Source organism: Anabrus simplex, chromosome 3 (assembly GCF_040414725.1).
Source record: "Anabrus simplex isolate iqAnaSimp1 chromosome 3, ASM4041472v1, whole genome shotgun sequence".
NCBI classification, from domain to species: domain Eukaryota; kingdom Metazoa; phylum Arthropoda; class Insecta; order Orthoptera; family Tettigoniidae; genus Anabrus; species Anabrus simplex.
This window is the reverse complement of record NC_090267.1, coordinates 91,365,486-91,384,857: the sequence shown is the minus strand read 5'-3', so window position 1 is coordinate 91,384,857 and position 19,372 is coordinate 91,365,486. Positions and strand designations below refer to the sequence as shown.

Below are 19,372 nucleotides of genomic sequence, written 5' to 3'. Positions count from 1 at the left end.
AAAACTCTTCAAAGCACAAATCACGCCCTGCGAGAAGTTGATAAAAATGAAAGACTAAACCGCTGATGATTCTTGACAAGAATGACACAAAGTCTGGTGTTAAAAAGGCAAGATAGTCAGCACATACTCAATAAACAAGAATGAGTGGAAGTGCTATTGTGTGTTAACTGACGACAAACGTAGAACAGTGCAACTGAGTGACTGAGGACGCTGAATGTGGACCACCGCGTGCCACGTACAGACTTGTGAGACTGTTACGCGCGCGCAAACTGTGAATAAATTGTAGAGTGAGTTTAATCTTGAACTATCCTAGGGTGCAAGTGACAGTTGAAATGTAATTATTTTTAACCTGTACGTGTCACAGTGAATAACTTTTGCTATTTGCTTTACGTCGCACCGACACTGGTAGGTCTTATAGCGACGATGGGAAAGGAACGGCCTATGAATGGGAAGGAAGCGGCCGTGGCCTTAATTAAGGTACAGCCCCAGCATTTGCCTGGTGTGAAAATGGGAAACCACGGAAAACCATCTTCAGGGCTGCCGACAGTGGGGCTCGATCCCACTATCTCCCGATTACTGGATACTGGCCGCACTTAAGCGACTGCAGCCATCGAGCTCGGTAGCGGGATTGTGTCTCTGTCTAGTTAATTGATTCGTGTTAGCAAATATATCATACAGAAAACGCTACCAGTCGTGTATTTATTATTACCAACCTCCACGTAATAATAATAATAATAATAATAATAATAATAATAATAATAATAATAATAATAATAATAATAATAATAATAATAATAATAATAATAATAATAATAATAATAATACGGCAGCAGCTACTGAGTGAAGGTATTTTGATTGGTCCTATCTAGGTTGCTTGTGTCTCAATTTTAATGTTCCATTTTGCACTACCAGATGGCAAAGAAAGGATGTCTCTTGGGTGATCAATGTCTGTGTTTTAATTAATGTTGTCGGATTAACACCAATTGTGTCACCAGAGATCTCTTACATACTGACACTGTAAGACATGGAGTGTCGAAAGGACTTCCTTACGCCCTTCAAAATCGAAATGTCTCTACCGGGATTGGACGGCAATTTTGGGATCCCCAGCCACTGATGCACAGAGGTAGGGGGGGGGGTAGGTAAATGAGTGCAAATATTATCAAATATTATTTTACTAGACCTGAAAAGATAATGATAATCTATTTTATTCATGTAAATGATATAAGTGAAGAACTGGAATCGGAGATAAGACTTTTTGCAGATTATGTTATACTGTACAGAGTAATAAATAATTTCAAAGATTGTGAGCGACTGCAAACAGACTTCGACAATGTTGTAGGACTGTAAGTCAGTGGCGGCTCGTACTGAATTACGTTGCTGGTTCTGCACATTTTAAGAGACAAATCTAAATTCGTATTGAAAGCGGGAAATTCCAACAGAGCCCGTGTGCACCCGTTACTACATGTTCTATCAGCCTTGAAGGTCCCGAAAATATACAGAAAAAATACAGGTAAACATATTGTACCGGTTGGTACACCTATACGCCGCACATTTGAATTTTCCGCCTTAAAGTACTCCTCTACAGCTGAAACTCTGAACTTTAAAACTGAATTAGTTCAACCGTTTATCTGAAGATGTCACTGTGTTAATTTCGAATTGTTTTTGTTTACTAATTATCAAGAAGTGTGAACATTCTCTCACAGATGTCTCTACCAAAAACTATGATCATGCACCCTGGTGCGAAGTGAAGGAACTTTTCTTAAAGATATTTTATACTCATAAGTTTTCCTATAACTAAATTTGTTCTTTCATTTGTAGGTTGGCAATATAAATCTTTCTTTCCGCAGTTTTGAACTTAGCCAATCCCGAATTTCTTTAATTAATTTTGGACCAATCGTGTCCTTCTTCTTCACATTTGATGTGTAAACTTTAGCCGACCAATAAACGCATGTGGGTGTGTCTTAATTATTCATGAAAGGTCTCAAATCTTCCACGAGGGTATAAAAGCTGCTGATTTTCCTGGCTCTCGGCCACTTCAACAACATCTAGCTTAGTGTATGGAAGTATAGCAGGGGGCGGGTAGCGCCTCTTTCTTCGGGCAGCAGCTCTTCAACAAGGTAATGGCCGTTTAACCTATTTCTTTTTTCCTTGCTAGCTCAGCAGTTTAACCCGCGGGGCAGGTCCGAAAACTTTAATATGTAACCTTTAACTTAAAACATGTAAATCTTTTTCCATCTTTGTAAAACTTCATATATCTTTAAATGTAAATCGGGGAAAGAAAGTGCTTTACCCTCTCGAGCTCCCCTTCATTTTGACTTGAGGTGACTATGTTTTCGTAACTGATTTTCTAATCTTTCCTAATGTGTTAAAATTTTTCTTATACAAGTCACCTATATAGTGTGGGAATAGCCCCTGTGTATCGGCTTAGCGCCACGTAGGTTTTAACAAGCTTTCATATAGGAGTGCTAGTACACGCCTCCATTCAGCTTTGAATTTTGGGCCATTAACTTAACCCGTTTTGTTTTCCTTCCTGCGAAGGCCCAGTAGATTGGGTACGAGATACCCCTGTTCCATTATAAGTTGTGCCTTGATGGCAGTTAAGTGTAATAGTCTGTTATTGCCTTTGATAGGCTTGGACGATTGAGAGCGGGTCAGCTCTTTCTGGTATTTTGAAAGGTACCTCTAGGAGGCTTGACATTACGAGGTGGGAGCAAGTGCTCCATGTAATTAGGGGTTTTCTGGCCTTTGGTAATTTGTGGTTGTGAGCTGTGAGCTCAGGAATTGTAAAAATTAGGGCTTGTGGCCCAGATTGTTAAAGTCTATCTAAATCTCGGCTTTCTTGGTCTTGTACCTGATTTGACTTGTTGTTATTTGTTAAAAATCCGAAATTTTTTAAGTGAAAATTGTTAACTTTGGAAAATATAACCTTTATTGAAATTTTAATTCATCTTCCGGCCTTGTAGTTAGACCCATTCCAGCCCGCACCTTCTTTCACCTCTGCTGATCCACCAAAATACGGTAACACATACATCTCAATTTATAAGACCCCGATCTCGAGGGACATCGATATAAATAACTGACTTGTACAAAAACAACAGTTAAAAATATTTAAAAAAAGCCTTTCCTCTTATCGAAAAATATGTTGACCTAGGATCGACACAGTCATATTTACAGAGGTTCCGAGATCTGCAAACAACTCTGACAGCTGGATTTCTGGACGGGGAATATCATCTGATGGCATTAGCGCTCCTGTTTCCACTTTCATTACTACCTAACTCCTAATTCACTTCGATTATGGAATAAACGTATTCATGACTACTTGTAGAATGCTAATTCAATTACTGATCAATTCATTTTACAGCCTGCATTGTCGCACGGAGGTAATTTTAAACCCTTGAAGGAATTCTCGGCCACAGTGTTATCGAACACCAAAGCGCCAAGCCAGAGCAGTAACATTTCTTTCCTTTGCCATCCAGCAAGACAAGGTCGTCTCGATGACTGTGATAGTCCAAGAGCGGAGAAGGCGTGATTTACAGCCGCGTTTGGGGGAGAAGTGCCAACGATTCCGAGAATTGTGACTTCTCAGTCATAGAGCTAGTAAAATATATGTTTAAAAAACAGCTATGGCAATTATTTGTCTACTTAGCACCACAAACTCGCCAAGGCTTTTAGGCCTAAACTCTCTCATTCGCTTCGTACGAGAGAGAAGGTTTTCGGTCGTTGGCCTAAAGTAGGCGATTTACTAAAAAAAATAGAGAAATATACGTAGCTGTAATCTTAAAGTACGTTGTTTGAAGACTTAACATGAACAGTAAATTAATTTTGTGTCATTCAATCGCAAGTGAACACTGTCTTTTTTATCATGCATTTCTCCTGTATTTAAGCTTTTTGGGCTTTATTTCTACTGGACAATAGCATCACAAGTATTCTGTAGGATATGAGAATGCTAATATATAAGACTGTTAAACCACATCAATATCCACACAGTTTTAAAAGTTCTCTATTTACATTGGTGAGTACAGCGGAGCGAGCTTTTTCTTTCATTTAGCTAAGATTTGAAGATGCTCCACTCGCTGCAGTGATTCTGTCGCAGACAGTAGCGCTGGCGCTGCCTCTAGTGTATTATTTACCAACTCTATGGTCTCATCTACACAGCTCCTCCAAAACACGCGAATAGGCCAGCTGTGCTGTAAGGCGTGCAGCTCATACAGAACGTTATGAGCGGCTCTTAGCCACCTATCGGAAGGAAGCTGTAGTTAAGTGTGCTCTCCTTTTGTTCTGTCGTTCACAGATCTAAACAGGGTTGCCAGATCACCAGTATATGAATGGTTATCGGTCTTTGGCTCGATATCAACACACAATAAAAGGATGGGATCGCTAATCGCTGTGTATTATATCCTTCATCCTGATGGTTCTGCAGCTATTATTATGGAGCAGCACCTGACTGTAGGTACCTAGTTTTTAATATAAGGAAATATTTTAATTGGGGCAATCACACACGCGGGATTGAAAATAAAATGTTACAGATCCTTTCATACGGTTGTGAAGGTATTTAGGGAATGTAGCAAGGATTTAAATGTGAGGAGAGTCTCTGGTAAGACCACAATTAGAGTATGGTGACAGTGTATAGGACACTCGCCAGGATTACTTGACTAGAAAACATCCGAAGAAAAGCAGTTTACTTTGGACTGTGTGATTTCCGACAAAAGAGTAGCGTTACGAAAATGTTACAAATTTGGAGCTGGTAAGACTTGGGAGAAAGGAGACGAGCTCGTCGACTTAGCGAAATCCTCCGAGCTGTCACTGGGGAGATGGTGTGGAATGAGGTTAGTAGACGAATAAGTTTGAGTGTCTTTTAAGAGAAGGAAAAATAACAATAGGAACATAAAGTTGAAATTCTAGTCGACAAATTGGGGAAAGGACTGTATTCGTCTACAGAAAAGGAGTTAGTGATTGGAATAATTTACCAAAAGGAGATGTTCGCCAAATGTCCAAATTATTTGAAATTTTTTTATTTGAAGAGATTATGTTAAAAACTGATAGGTGATCTTCCATCTGGGTGACTGCCCTAAACGCAGATCTGTGGTAACTGATTAATTTTGTTCTTTAACTCAGCAGAAGCTATCGAAACGGATTCATCACATGTCAACATTCTCAAATCTCGAACTTGTCCTCGGACACTCTTAGCACTAAAACACATACGCCATTTCATTTCATTTCATTCTCAAATGTTATCTGCATATCTTGAGAATAGTTTGATAATGACTAATGAACTAATTAATTAGGTCGACTAACCCCAGCTAAAATAACTGGACCTTCCTGAGATAAGACACTGTACCTTGAGTGGATTTGGACTGATGACGGTGACCTGATGTCCTCGGGCCGCCAGAGCTTTCATAATCACTTGGAATGGGAGTTGATGACTCATGGCTGGCGTGGGAAAGATACCGAGGATACGAGCTCCATGGCCACAACACGAACAGGTGAGCAGCAACACAGCCACCACGCAGGTGACCACTGGACTGAAACAGACAAGGTAAACCAGGTTAAATATGAACAGTTGACGGAGAAGAACTGACTGTCTAAAATGTCTGACAGTATTGGAGTAATTCAATCATTTTTGGGAGCTTAGAACTTTTGAACCGATCGGCCTATTATTTTGGAAATATCCTTTCACGCTTTCTCCTTATGAGTTTCCTCCCAGTTTCCATCTACTTTGTTGTAAATACGTACCAGCCCAGAAGATGAAAAATATCATATTTGAAATATACAGAGCTGCGGACCGCGATATCCTAAGCACCTTACAATAGCTATGAAGACCTAATTGTATGAGGATGTACATAAATCAAGCCACCACCGCCATAACTATTACGCACGACAGCTATTTGCAATTTATTAAAATCATCAGCTGCCGAGTTGAATTTCTCTCCAGGACAATCTTCTCCTTCTCAGTCGCGTAACTCGTGTCAGGGTATAGTGATCTCGTGTTTACTTTGCTATTCAATAGAGTTCACTAGCAGTGGCCATTGTCTACGGTCTCCTGTTTTCCAGTCTGTCACTCAAAACGTTGCGTGAGTTGCGTCATTGATCTGGTCTATCCATCTTCTGGGAGCTCTCCACGCGTCATGATGCCACTTACTTTCCCGTTGGACACTTGGTTTTCAAGACACTCTTCTCTCATTTAAGCGTACCTAAAGAACTGCAGGGTCCACTGTCTAACATGAATTGAAAGTCAATTCGGAATGCAAAGCTCTTAGCTCCTCCATCCTCCTCCGCCATCACCACATTCAAATGAATTGATGCGCTTTTAGTCCTTGGCCTTCAGCATCCATGATTCGTGCGCACAGAAGAAGATGAAAATACCAAGACACAAATAGGACATTTCTTTGTGTTTTTATTGATTGATCCATCATGCCAGATCGTACGGAGTTTGTCCATAGCAACTTTTCCAAGAGCAAAACTTCTCCATTCTCGCAGCTGCCAATATTGCTCAGCAAGGAGCCAATATAAAGAAATTAACATCTAAACCTACTAGAAATCCACTAAATTGGAGCTTCGTTCCTCTACTAACAACCACCATGTTAGTTTCGTTGCGTGTGACTTCCAATCAAAGCTGAAGGTTTACGCTTTCTACCCGCTGCAACAGTTCAGCAAATTCATCTTCACTGCTTACCAACAGAACAATATCATCAGCAAAACGTAGATTCTGCAACCTCCTTCCCCCAGTTGACTCTCCACCATGTCAGCTGCCCAAAGCCCTTCGCATGATATGTTCCCGATGTATTGTACCCGGATGAGACAGCCCATAGGTATCATGATTTGATATTATAAAATAAATGAAGACATATAAGAGTATTGAAATATACACATTGTCCTTCTGGTGTAGACCAAGAGATTTCAACATTGTCAGACGTGCTCACGACAATCTGTCGCCAAGAGTTAAGCCTGTCATAATGGGTGATATATTTCGTTGTCAAATGCTAAGAGGATTAAAACTAGAACTCGGAACAACAGTCCTAATTACAACGAGGAAGTGAGGGAGTATTTATTTTTGAACAAGAGCGAAGGCCGTGTGTCACGAATACGGAGAATATGTCGCAATAGAGTTTCCCATGCCTCGAGGCATATTGTTGTTACGTTGTCAGAGGGAGATATTTAAACAAACCGCTGCAGTGTTAGCCAATGACAAAATTTGTAAAGGACTCGCAGATGCGCCAACATGACAGAAGTCAATATGAACTCCAGTTATCTCCAGTTATAATAATAATTAAAATATTCCAATCACCGAAATGAACAGATGGGATTTTTTAGATGTCATCCCCATGTTGATTAATTGTAAGTTTGACGAATTAAAATATAGAATTCTAGGAAAAGACCCACGCTGTATTCCTATTGGTCAGCGATATCGCACTAACATAGACGCCGACTTAGCGCGCGAAAGGTGGAGGACAGAAATCAAGTAATATCTTCGTGATCGCCGAACGATATGAGATCAGAATACGACACGTGAATGTGTATCACCAGTTTCTTAAGTGGGATAAACTAAGAGATCCAAATCCACCTGCAAGTGCCGATTTAGGATAACCAACCACCCTCCCTCTGGTATGACCTCGTATGACCCAGGCGGGAAACCATATCGTCCATAAATAACCAGGAGTTGGACCTCACACCACCAGTCGTATGACGTAGTTGAGACTCTGACACGTTGACTCTGTAAGTCAGTACCTCTGGACGCATTTGAAGTCAGTTAGAGCTGAAAGTACGTGAGTTGTTGTGAGAATGAATACGAACAGTGAGATTATTCATAGTACCGAGTGTAAATAATCAGTATAACTGTTTGGTGAAATTAATACATTTATAAATATTCATGTGATTGAAATTTAATGATCAACGGAACGCCAATAGTACTTTTTGAAGGCAGTGTGCGGAGCCTGAAGTAAATAATTCAAGATAGACGGTGATAAAATTATCCGAGCAGGGAACTGTAGGAGCGAGGCGATCACTATACGGCCTAGAAATACGTCAGGAAGTGCCGGTTGACTAACGCGATACGCGCCGGGTCGAATAAAGTGACACATCGTCGTAAGTGTCACGACTTGTGGTTCGGGCTCAAGTAAAGAATATAATAGTGAAAGTGTAATGGGTCTTCAGGCACCTATGTGTATGTATGTATGTATGTATGTATGTATGTATGTATGTATGTATGTATGTATGTATGTATGTATGTATGTATGTATGTATGTATGTATGTATGTATGTATGTATGTATGTTGGGTATTCAGCCAGAAGGCTGGTTTGATCCTCTGCAGCTTCGCCAAAACTGTCATAAATAGCCTAGGCATCACTGAATAGGCGTACTAGAGAAATGAGGAGTGAGGTAGTTTACCGTTGCTTTCCTCGCCGAGCCAGCCATTGCTATTACATATCAGTCTGCCAAGCCCACTGAAATGCATGCACCAACCAATCCTATGAGCGATATTTTCACACCATTCATAACAGGGACTGTCTGCATAAGGTATGGTATCACTAGCATCACTCATACCTCAGTCACTTTCATATTGTCAAAGCCAAGGATGAGACTGAGAGAGGTCAATGAAAGTAACAAATTTGATATAGCCCATACCAGGAGACATAGTGCACTGTAAACACTACAACTCGCCAGCAAGGGCGTTAGGCACCTATACGTGTTTTTGTATAAATCATTGTAAATTCTTTACTAAGGTGTTAATAATGGGTGATCGCCCAGAAGTGTTTTGTTTTGTTAATATTATAAAGTGTGACATGATGCACGAGTAAACCAATATGGGACCATGAGGCTTCTCCTTCGCCACGAGAAAATGGAATTCTACACAGTTATGAGTACACAAATTTGATATATTTGGGGATGTTATCCCGAATCCATGATTTATTTAAGACAGACGGACGAACTAATTTACATTAACGTAATTATGGGTTCGACTAATTAATTGAATATTTGTTTGTTGTATATAATGTAAATATGGGATATTTCTTTCAATCAATGCATGCTGTCTTTGAATACTTTAATTTAAGTTCATTTCAAGTGTTAGATTTTTCTTTTATGCCAACCCAGTTTATTTTGATTTTTCAATCACAGCGGTGATTATTCGTACCTTAGTTAGGCATATTTGTTACCAGACAGCCAGATTATGAAAGTGCCAGAGTGTGTAAAATTTGTGTTATTATTGTGTATTATTTTCAACAATAGCACGTTCGGAAATACATGTCAGTGAACTGTGTAGTTTCCTATACATATGTATATTTTTTCAGAGAACTATCTGCTACCCTTCTCAGTCACAGTTTGCTTGTGACCGAAACCCTCACATTACAGCAGGCCTCTTTCCCAAGAAACATAGCTAGCGGCAAAATTTGGAGACCATCTACTTTAAACGTCTACTCTACGGTCTCATGGGTGTTGTGACCGGGAGCTGATATATACGATTTTAACGCTTTATTTTGGAGCCAGATTTCGCAGTATAGAAGTAGTTTTTTTTTTTTTTTTGCTAGGGGCTTTACGTCGCACCGACACAGATAGGTCTTATGGCGACGATGGGATAGGAAAGGCCTAGGAGTTGGAAGGAAGCGGCCGTGGCCTTAATTAAGGTACAGCCCCAGCTATAGAAGTAGTAGTCACCTTCCTCGTGAGTTTATAACGTGTATCCTCCTGTGCATAATGTACTGAGAAGTATAAATTAAAATATTAATATTTATTGGGAGGGCACGTGACCCTATGATCTAATGCGCCAGCCGCCATTGAAGCCCACCGAGCGGAGTGGATCCGCGGGATAATTTGAGCTAGCGTGGTGACGTAGGCTCTGTGAACGGAAATACAGTGTAGTCCGTCTCAGTTCGGTTGTCAACTAGATCGCGTAGCTTCTACTGTGCTGGTGAAGCGTTCCGCCTAAGCCTTAGCACGAGCAATACGTATCTCGAGCAAATGTGTACAACTGTGGAGCCTTACAGTGAAGTAGCAAAAGGCTGTTTGATTTAAGTGTTGCGCGTACTATACGCCTAGGTAACTAAAGAAATTACGGAAAGATGATAGTTGAAACGAAAAATACAATCATCATCACATTTACAGAACGAGATGTTTCAGACAAACCCCCTACAAAATCCACGAGTGGATTTTTGAAAATTTGACACTGGATAAAGCATTGAAACATTGCAGCTCAACGGTATTTCCCGACAAGTCTTCATTAAGTTCAGGAGCCAAGAGACAGTTGATCATCTTCTCAAGAGCTATGCAGGTGAGCAATATTTTGTCCATAGTAATGGCTATCGTAGCAAAATAACTGTTGATTCGGCCGGCCTAGGGATTAGACTTCTGAGAGTTTTCAATCACCCCACTGAAATATCTCATGGACACATTTCAGACGTTTTGCGTAAATACGGGACTATACTTTCAGTAAGTGATGAAGCGTGGAGTTCCAATTTTCGATATAAGGTGAACAACGGTATACGTGCAGAACGTATCATGCTTAAAAACATATCCTTTCCTACACAGGCATAGCAGGAAACAAGGCATTAGTGATTTATGATAACCAACCACCAACCTCTGCCAATTGCAGTAAGAGAGGCCATTACCGTAGTGAATGCCCAACGCGACGTATACCAGTACAAAGACCTGCTACACCCGACAAGCCAACCCGGGCGACCTTGACTTCAGCCTCGGGGAAGTTACTGACGCAACGCGTACCTCTCATATCAAAAGACACACCCTAGATTTTCCAGAGATGGAAACACGATCAGCTGCTACACCAGAATCACATGTAAACAAAAATGAGCACAGAAGAGGAAGAGACACGAGTAGACAAGCCAGCACAAGCCACCTTGAGGAGACAACAGAAGCTGTTTACGCTAGAGATTTCCCAGTGGAACAGTCACTAAATTAATCGACCTCCCAAAATAATAGCCAGTTAAAAGTCATTACAGACACATTCCCCAAAATACACAAATAAAGACGGCGGTGAAGAAGGTAGTTTAATGGAAACTGAAACCACCCCGTCAAAATCCAACCATGCAGTTAGTCAAAGAGATCCAAGATTGAAAAGACAGTTTGAGCTGAATGACAAGAAGAAAGTAACAAAATTAAGTAGCCTAAATGTCTTCCGCAGAGAAAATCTGAAGTATTTTTACATGCTCTCCGATATCGCCAAATGAGTATGAAAGCCCGTAATTTATTTTTCTTGGTAACGTTAGCTGTGATGTCAGTAGTTAGCTGCTACGGTACTCTGAATGTGAACTGCATACGAAGTCAGAGCAAACAGGTATTGCTGAAAGAATTTAGTAAAAGTTATGATTTAGACGTAGTTTTCTTGCAAGAGGTTTACGTCGCGAACTTAGCATTCCTTGGATCTCAATACAAGTATATAGTCAATGCAGGAGAAAATTTAAAAGGAACCGCCATAATCTATAGAGCAGGAATATCTATCAAACTCAGTGAATGTCACCGAAGACAATGCACTGATTATTAATACCTATATACACTCAGGAACACACAGACATCAAGAACGGGAAGATTTTATTAAGAAGGAATTGCCTTATTTTCTGCGTCACAATTATGATAACATTATTCTAGGAAGTGATTTCCACTGTGTATTAAACGCAAAAGAACAGACAGGTGAATTTCATCCCTGCCCGACACTAGGGCGAGTACATCGAGAGCTTAGAATTTGTGATGTGTGGGAAGTTATTCATAGCAACAGAGCGGAATACGCTTTCTCCAGTGGTATGGATGCTTCATGTATCAACCGATTTTATGTAAATAAAGAATCAGCGAATCACATCGGAGCATTAACTGTCAATGTTGCACCATTCAGCGATCATCATGCAGTAGTGATGAAGACTGCAGCGCTCCCGTGCAACATCAGTCGTACACGAAGAGAAAGCACAACTCTACCACCTCGCCTCTAAAAAGAATAACGCTAAAATAAGTACATTCGCTAATTACAGACGACAATGGGATTCTAACCACTACAAGAGACTGCATTTATGAAGCCGAAACATACTTCCAGAAAACATCTAGGACCTAGTAAAGGTGAGGTATCTATACCTGACCAAAACAAAATACAATCCTACTTAGATTAACGTTTGCCTGAAGAAGTAAAACAGCAGCTGGCGCGTGCATTCACCAAAGAAGGATTTCTTAAGGCCCTGCGTAATACAAGTGACGGATCAGCTTCCGGCCCAGACGGCCTCCCCTACAACTTCTAGAGAAATACTGGTCCGTCTCTAAAGACATGCTCCTAGATTTAATGAAAATTCTATTAAATAACTCAGAAGAATCAACTGGATTCAGCGAACACATAATAATTCTCATTCTAAAAATGTCAGTATCCCGAAATTTATCAGACTATCGTCCTATAACCTTACTAAACACAGACTACAAATTATTTATGAAAATTATCGCCAACAGGTTCCGGCTGTTTCTGGAAAACAACATTCAGCTAGAGCAGACGTGTGGCATGCCGAACAAGAAAATCACGTTTAATCTCCAAGCAATTAGAGATGCTATATTATTATGTGAACACTACCCCCATAATGACGCAGCAATACTTAATCTTGACTTCGAAAAGGCCTTTGATAGAGTTTACCATGTTTATTTGTTCAAGATTCTAGACAAGTTTAGTATTCCACAGTCAACATGTAGTATCATTAGAAATCTATACAGTCATGCTCATTCCAGAATACTCCCACTAAATGGTCATTTCTCCAAACCTATTTCAATACGAAAGTCAGTGCGACAGCGATGTACCCTATATATGATCTTCTTTACCTTAAGTGTAGAACCATTCATTCAAGCTGTCCATCACCTCGTAAAGGATGTACCAAATCTGCAAAAGATATTTACCGTCCGAGCATATGCCGACGACATAACACTTTTATTACGGAACCTATCCCAAGCAGATCAGCTGATAAGAATAATATCTGTATATGAATGAGCCGCAAAGCCGCCAACGCAAAAGTGAATTATCAGAAATTGGTCTTGTTACCACTGGATAACTGACCAAACCATATACGGTAACAATTGCTGACATCCCTGTAAAAGAAGAAATAAAAATTATCGGTTTGAAACTTTTGAGGTAATTTTCAGGAGACAGTCGAAAAGAATTGGACTACAGTCATCAACACTGTCCGGAACACAATGAATGTGTGATCTCTCTCCTAGTTCCTCGGTTCCTCCGCTAGGCCGCTCTTCCAGCAGTAAGTGCGCTTGAGCCTTCAAGTTACCATACGAATAAAAGACAATTATTGCATGTAAAATAATATGCTTTTGCATACAAATCCGGAAGTCAGTTGTCAGTTAGTTTAGATTGCTTCCGGGTGAACTTTGTGGTCTTAAAAGGTTTCAGTTCCTTTCTCATCTGTCTTGTTACAAAATAAAATCGACGCTTCATATAATGTAATACAAGTTTAGGGATAATGTCCACAACATGGTCTTCGCAGCATCCTAATTCTTTGGAATTAATAGTGATACTGTGCAAACTATTCAAACACTCGTAAAATATATCGCCCCATAGATTACGTTCACAGGAACGTTTTTGTTCTACTACTCTTTCAACTTGCCCGAACACATTACAAAGGATGGTTGTGGAAAGTGTGTCAATACTGTATTTATTACTATAGATCCTAATAAATGTGAGGGCTGCGGCAAGTATTTGTTTTTTGGGCTTTCCGTGAAGCAGGCTGATCCATTTATAACATTTTGCGATCTCGGGTACGTTGCGTACTATATATCCTAGATAATAAATTACACTCCATAGCAAGACCGTGGCTATCACTGTTAAGTAGGCCTAAGTTGTTCTCCGAGTCCGGTAACAGGTCATCCAGGTTCTCAGTGAAGTCTAGTGCTTGTCTTTTTTTATTTTGTGCTTTATTCTATTACCGAATTATTTGTCTCTTCTGACTTCATAGCCATTTTATTGACGAATGATGTCAATGTCAGTTCAAATTTTGGCTCACTACCTTACCACAGGGCAAGTTTTGTTGGGATATGAATATACTGCAACATGTGAAAAACCAGAAAATCTATTGTTGAAGGGTGGTCGTCACAACTAAATGAGCTTAGTATACCAAAGTGCCACTCTAGTGGAACTAATTAAATTTGGCTTTGGGCACATATCAAAACCCATTATTCCATAAAGACTCGAACCCCTGTATGGTGCCCTCAATTGTTACTCTCAGGAATTCAAGAGTTCTTGTCTCTCCATTTTATTAAGGTTTGATGCCCTATTACATCTTTATAAAGAGCCCCTGCTCTAGGATATTTAATTCCCTAGCGAATGTTTCTGTCTGTTCACTGTCTTCAAATCCCTCTGAGTTCATCTCTATAAAAAAAACGTCATGCAATTTGCAAGAGAATTTCTAATTAACTGAAAAGCAAGTCTCAAGTTCATGCGCTGAAATGAAGTGTAGTCTACATGTACAGACGTTAGCTTGTGTCAAACTTTCAAAACTGCGAATTTATGGCAGTTATCCATTTCAAAAACCTGTCGATAGAATTTAAAGTCCACAACATTATTGTAATATACTTGCCTTTTGTCGTGGAAATTATTTCTGATGCACTTAATTATATGTACAGCACCTGAAAAGGCCCAAAAATCTCCTACTAGAATCAAAAAGATTAGAAACAGAGCACATGACCTTCCCTTCTTTTCCATTTATCCCTAAACATCTCCACATCTTATTTGACTGACTTCCTACTCAGGTGAAACCAATAATTCTTGCGCCAATTTGATCCAGTTGTAAGACCACCTGGATTAAAATTCGTGACAAAATATCACCAGATATAGAATTTGGACTTGCATACATAGCAACCAGTTGAAATGATTTAAGAGTTTATTTTTTCCGTGTTTTTGGGTGCGTTCTCCTAAATTTATGAATCAGCAACTTTTAATGAGTTGGTATTAAACTGAACCTCCTCTTATTTTTACTTCGTCAAATATGAGAATAACCGTGCGATTGTTTTCACCCTTCTCATCTCAGAAATAGTTCTCAGTAGTACTAATGGTATGGGCGAGCCGGCCCCGTGGTGTAGGGGTAGTGTGCCTGCCCCTCACCCGGACGCCCCGGGTTCGATTTCCGGCCAGGTCAGCGATTCTTCTCTCGACCTGAGGGCTGGTTCGAGGTCCACTCAGCCTACGTAATTAGAATTGAGGAGCTATCTGACAATGAGATGGCGGCCCTGGTCTCGAAAGCCCAATCAATCAATCAATCAATAAATCAATCAATCAATCAATCAATCAATACTGATCTGCATTTAGGGCAGTCGCCCAGGTGGCAGATTCCCTATCTGTTGCTTTCCTAGCCTTTTCCGAAATAAATTCAAAGAAATTGGAAATTTATTGAACATTTCCCTTGGTAAGTTATTCCAATCCCTAACTCCCCTTCCTATAAATGAATATTTGCCCCAGTTTGTCCTCTTGAATTCCAACTTTATCTTCATATTGTGATCTTTCCTACTTTTATAGACGCCATTCAAACCTATTCGTCTACTAATGTCATTCCACGCCATCTCTCCGCTGACAGCTCGGAACATACCACTTAGTCGAGCAGCTCTTCTCCTTTCTCTCAATTCTTCCCAACCCAAACATTGCAACATTTTTGTAACGCTACTCTTTTGTCGGAAATCACCCAGAACAAATCGAGCTGCTTTTCTTTGGATTTTTTCCAGTTCTTGAATCAGGTAATCCTGGTGAGGGTCCCATACACTGGAACCATACTCTAGTTGGGGTCTTACCAGAGACTTATATGCACTCTCCTTTACATCCTTACTACAACCCCTAAACACCCTCATAAACATGTGTAGAGATCGGTACCCTTTATTTACAATCCCATTTATGTGATTACCCCAGTGAAGATCTTTCCTTATATTAACACCTAGATACTTACAATGATCCCCAAAAGGAACTTTCACCCCATCAACGCAGTAATTAAAACTGAGAGGACTTTTCCTATTTGTGAAACTCACAACCTGACTTTTAGCCCGTTTATCAACATACCATTGCCTGCTGTCCATCTCACAATATTTTCGAGGTCACGTTGCAGTTGCTCACAATCTTGTAACTTATTTATCACTCTATAGAGAATAACATCATCCGCAAAAAGCCTTACATCCAATTCCACTCCTTTACTCATATCATTTATATATATAAGAAAACATAAAGGTCCGATAACACTGCCCTGAGGAACTCCCCTCTCAACTATTACAGGGTCAGATAAAGCTTCACCTACTCTAACTCTCTGAGATCTATTTTCTAGAAATATAGCAGCCCATTCAGTCACTCTTTTGTCTAGTCCAATTGCACTCATTTTTGCCAGTAGTCTCCCATGATCCACCCTATCAAATGCTTTAGACATGTCAATCGCGATACAGTCCATTTGACCTCCAGAATCCAAGATATCTGCTATATCTTGCTGGAATCCTACAAGTTGAGCTTCAGTGGAATAACCTTTCCTAAAACCGAATTGCCTTCTATCGAACCAGTTATTAATTTCTCAAACATGTCTAATATAATCAGAAAGAATGCCTTCCCAATGCTTACATACAATGCATGTCAAACTTACTGGCCTGTAATTTTCAGCTTTATGTCTATCACCCTTTCCTTTATACACAGGGACTACTATAGCAACTCTCCATTCATCTGGTATAGCTCCTTCGGCCAAACAATAATCAAATAAGTACTTCAGATATGGTACTATATCCCAACCCATTGTCTTTAGTATATCCCCAGAAATCTGACCAATTCCAGCCGCTTTTCTAGTTTTCAACTTTTGTATCTTATTGTAAATGTCATTGTTATCATATGCAAATTTTATTACTTCTTTGGCCTTAGTCTCTTCCTCTATCTCGACATTATCCTTGTAACCAACAATCTTTACATACTGCTGACTGAATACTTCTGCCTTTTGAAGATCCTCACATACACACTCCCCTTGTTCATTAATTATTCCTGGAATGTCCTTCTTGGAACCTGTTTCTGCCTTAAAATACCTATACATACCCTTCCATTTTTCACTAAAATTTGTATGACTGCCAATTATGCTTGCCATCATGTTATCCTTAGTTGCCTTCTTTGCTAGATTCAATGTTCTAGTAAGTTCCTTCAATTTCTCCTTACTTCCACAGCCATTTCTAACTCTATTTCTTTCCAGTCTGCACCTCCTTCTTAGTCTCTTTATTTCTCTATTATAATAAGGTGGGTCTTTACCATTCCTTACCACCCTTAAAGATACAAACCTGTTTTCGCATTCCTCAACAATTTCTTTAAACCCATCCCAGAGTCTGTTTACATTTTTATGTACCGTTCTCCACCGATCATAGTTACTTTTTAGAAACTGCCTCATACCTGATTTATCAGCCATATGGTACTGCCTAACAGTCCTACTTTTAAGACCTTCCTTTCTATCACATTTATTTTTAACTACCACAAAAACAGCTTCATGATCACTAATACCATCTATTACTTCAGTTTCCCTATAGAGCTCATCTGGTTTTATCAGCACCACATCCAAAATATTTTTCCCTCTGGTTGGTTCCATCACTTTCTGAATCAGCTGTCCTTCCCATATTAACTTATTTGCCATTTGTTGGTCATGCTTCCTGTCGTTCGCATTTCCTTCCCAATTGACATCTGGCAAATTCAGATCTCCCGCTACAATCACATTTCTTTCCATGTCGTTTCCCACATAGCTGACTATCCTATCAAATAATTCCGAATCCGCATCAGTGCTACCCTTTCCCGATCTGTACACTCCAAATATATCAAGTTGCCTATTATCTTTAGAAATGAGCCTTACACCTAGAATTTCATGTGTCTCATCTTTAACTTTTTCGTGGCTTACAAATTCTTCTTTCACCAGAATGAAAACTCCCCCTCCCACCTTTCCTATCCTATCTCTACGATACACACTCCAGTGCCGTGAGAAAATTTCTGCATCCATTATATCATTTCTCAGCCATGATTCAACTCCTATTACAATATCTGGTAAATATATATCTATTAAATTACTTAATTCTATTCCTTTCTTTACAATACTTCTACAGTTCAACACTAACAATTTTATGTCATCCCTACTTGATTTCCAGTTCCCGGTTCCCTTATCACCGCTCCCTAGGCCATCCCGTTTCCCTGAATGTACGTCCCTATTACCCTTCCAAACAAATTTCCTAACTTATACGTACCACTGCGGTTTAAATGAAGGCCATCCGAGCGCAGATCCCTATCTCCTACCCACCCATTAGGATCTAGAAATTTCACTCCCAGTTTCCCACATACCCACTCCATAGTCTCATTTAAATCCCCAATCACCCTCCAGTCAGAGTCCCTCCTACACAGTATTCCACTAATAACAATCTCCGCTTTCTTAAACTTCACCCGTGCTGCATTTACCAGATCCCACACATCTCCAACTATGTTGGTACTTATATCAGCTTGCCTTACGTTGTTGGTACCAACGTGAAACACTACCACCTTCTCCTTCCCCTCCTCCCTCTCTTCTACTTTCCTCAACATCTGCCTCAACCTAATTCCTGGATAACATTCTACCCTGGTTCCCTTTCCTCCACACACTTTCCCCACGTGTCTAACGATGGAATCCCCCATGACCAGAGCCTCAGCCCTACCCACCTCATTTGATCCCCTCCCCTCCTGGTCAGCCCTATCTTTCCTGATAGCTGCAGAAGCTACTTCCTCCTCCCTTTTTTCCTTCCCATGACCCTGTTCCACCTGTCTTTTCCTATCCTCTACTCTACATTTCCCTTTCCTACCTTTTCCCTTCCTTCTACTTCCACGCATCTCAGCAACAGTTCCCTGTCCCTCATCTTCCCTCTGTTGTTCTACCTGGAGTGACTCGTACCGATTTCGCACAGACACCTGTCCTGAATTCTGATCCTGAATAGAGCCCTTGGCCTGCAATCTCCTTCCCCTTAGAACATTAAACCACCTGTCTTCTACAACTCCTCCCTTTCCTTCCCCTCCCTCTTGTACACCTACTGTAACCTGTACATTGTTTGAGGGAGTCCTATCTTCCTTCCTGTCTTCTGTGAGAATCCTAATTATCTCCCTCAAACTTTCCAACTCCTCCCTCATACCCCTCAATGCCTTACCACACTCACAATAAGTACACTCGCGCTCCTTAGCCATTCTTTACGGGGGGAAAATTTTAAATTAAAAAATAAAATAACTTATTTGCAAAAAAAATAAATGAACGGAGGGATATATTGTCTGGGATAGTACACAACAAAAAGGTAATTAATATACGACTACACTACAATACTACTTAGTCGTGCTCTATTTTTTTTAATCCTACAACCCCTAACAGGATTAAAGCTGCTGTTAATTACTGAATATCG

General features: G+C 40.1%; 1 protein-coding gene across 2 annotated transcripts in view; it reads right to left on the bottom strand.

Moving 5' to 3' along the window:
• LOC136867053 (UDP-glycosyltransferase UGT5) overlaps positions 1 to 19,372 on the bottom strand; it is an 83,215-nt gene that overhangs the window by 45,472 nt on the left and 18,371 nt on the right. For both annotated transcript variants that reach the window (XM_067144159.2, XM_067144160.2), the window contains exon 2: positions 5,339 to 5,522. In XM_067144159.2, coding sequence (XP_067000260.2) covers positions 5,339 to 5,522 — 184 coding nt within the window. The remainder of the gene's footprint in view (positions 1 to 5,338; positions 5,523 to 19,372) is intronic.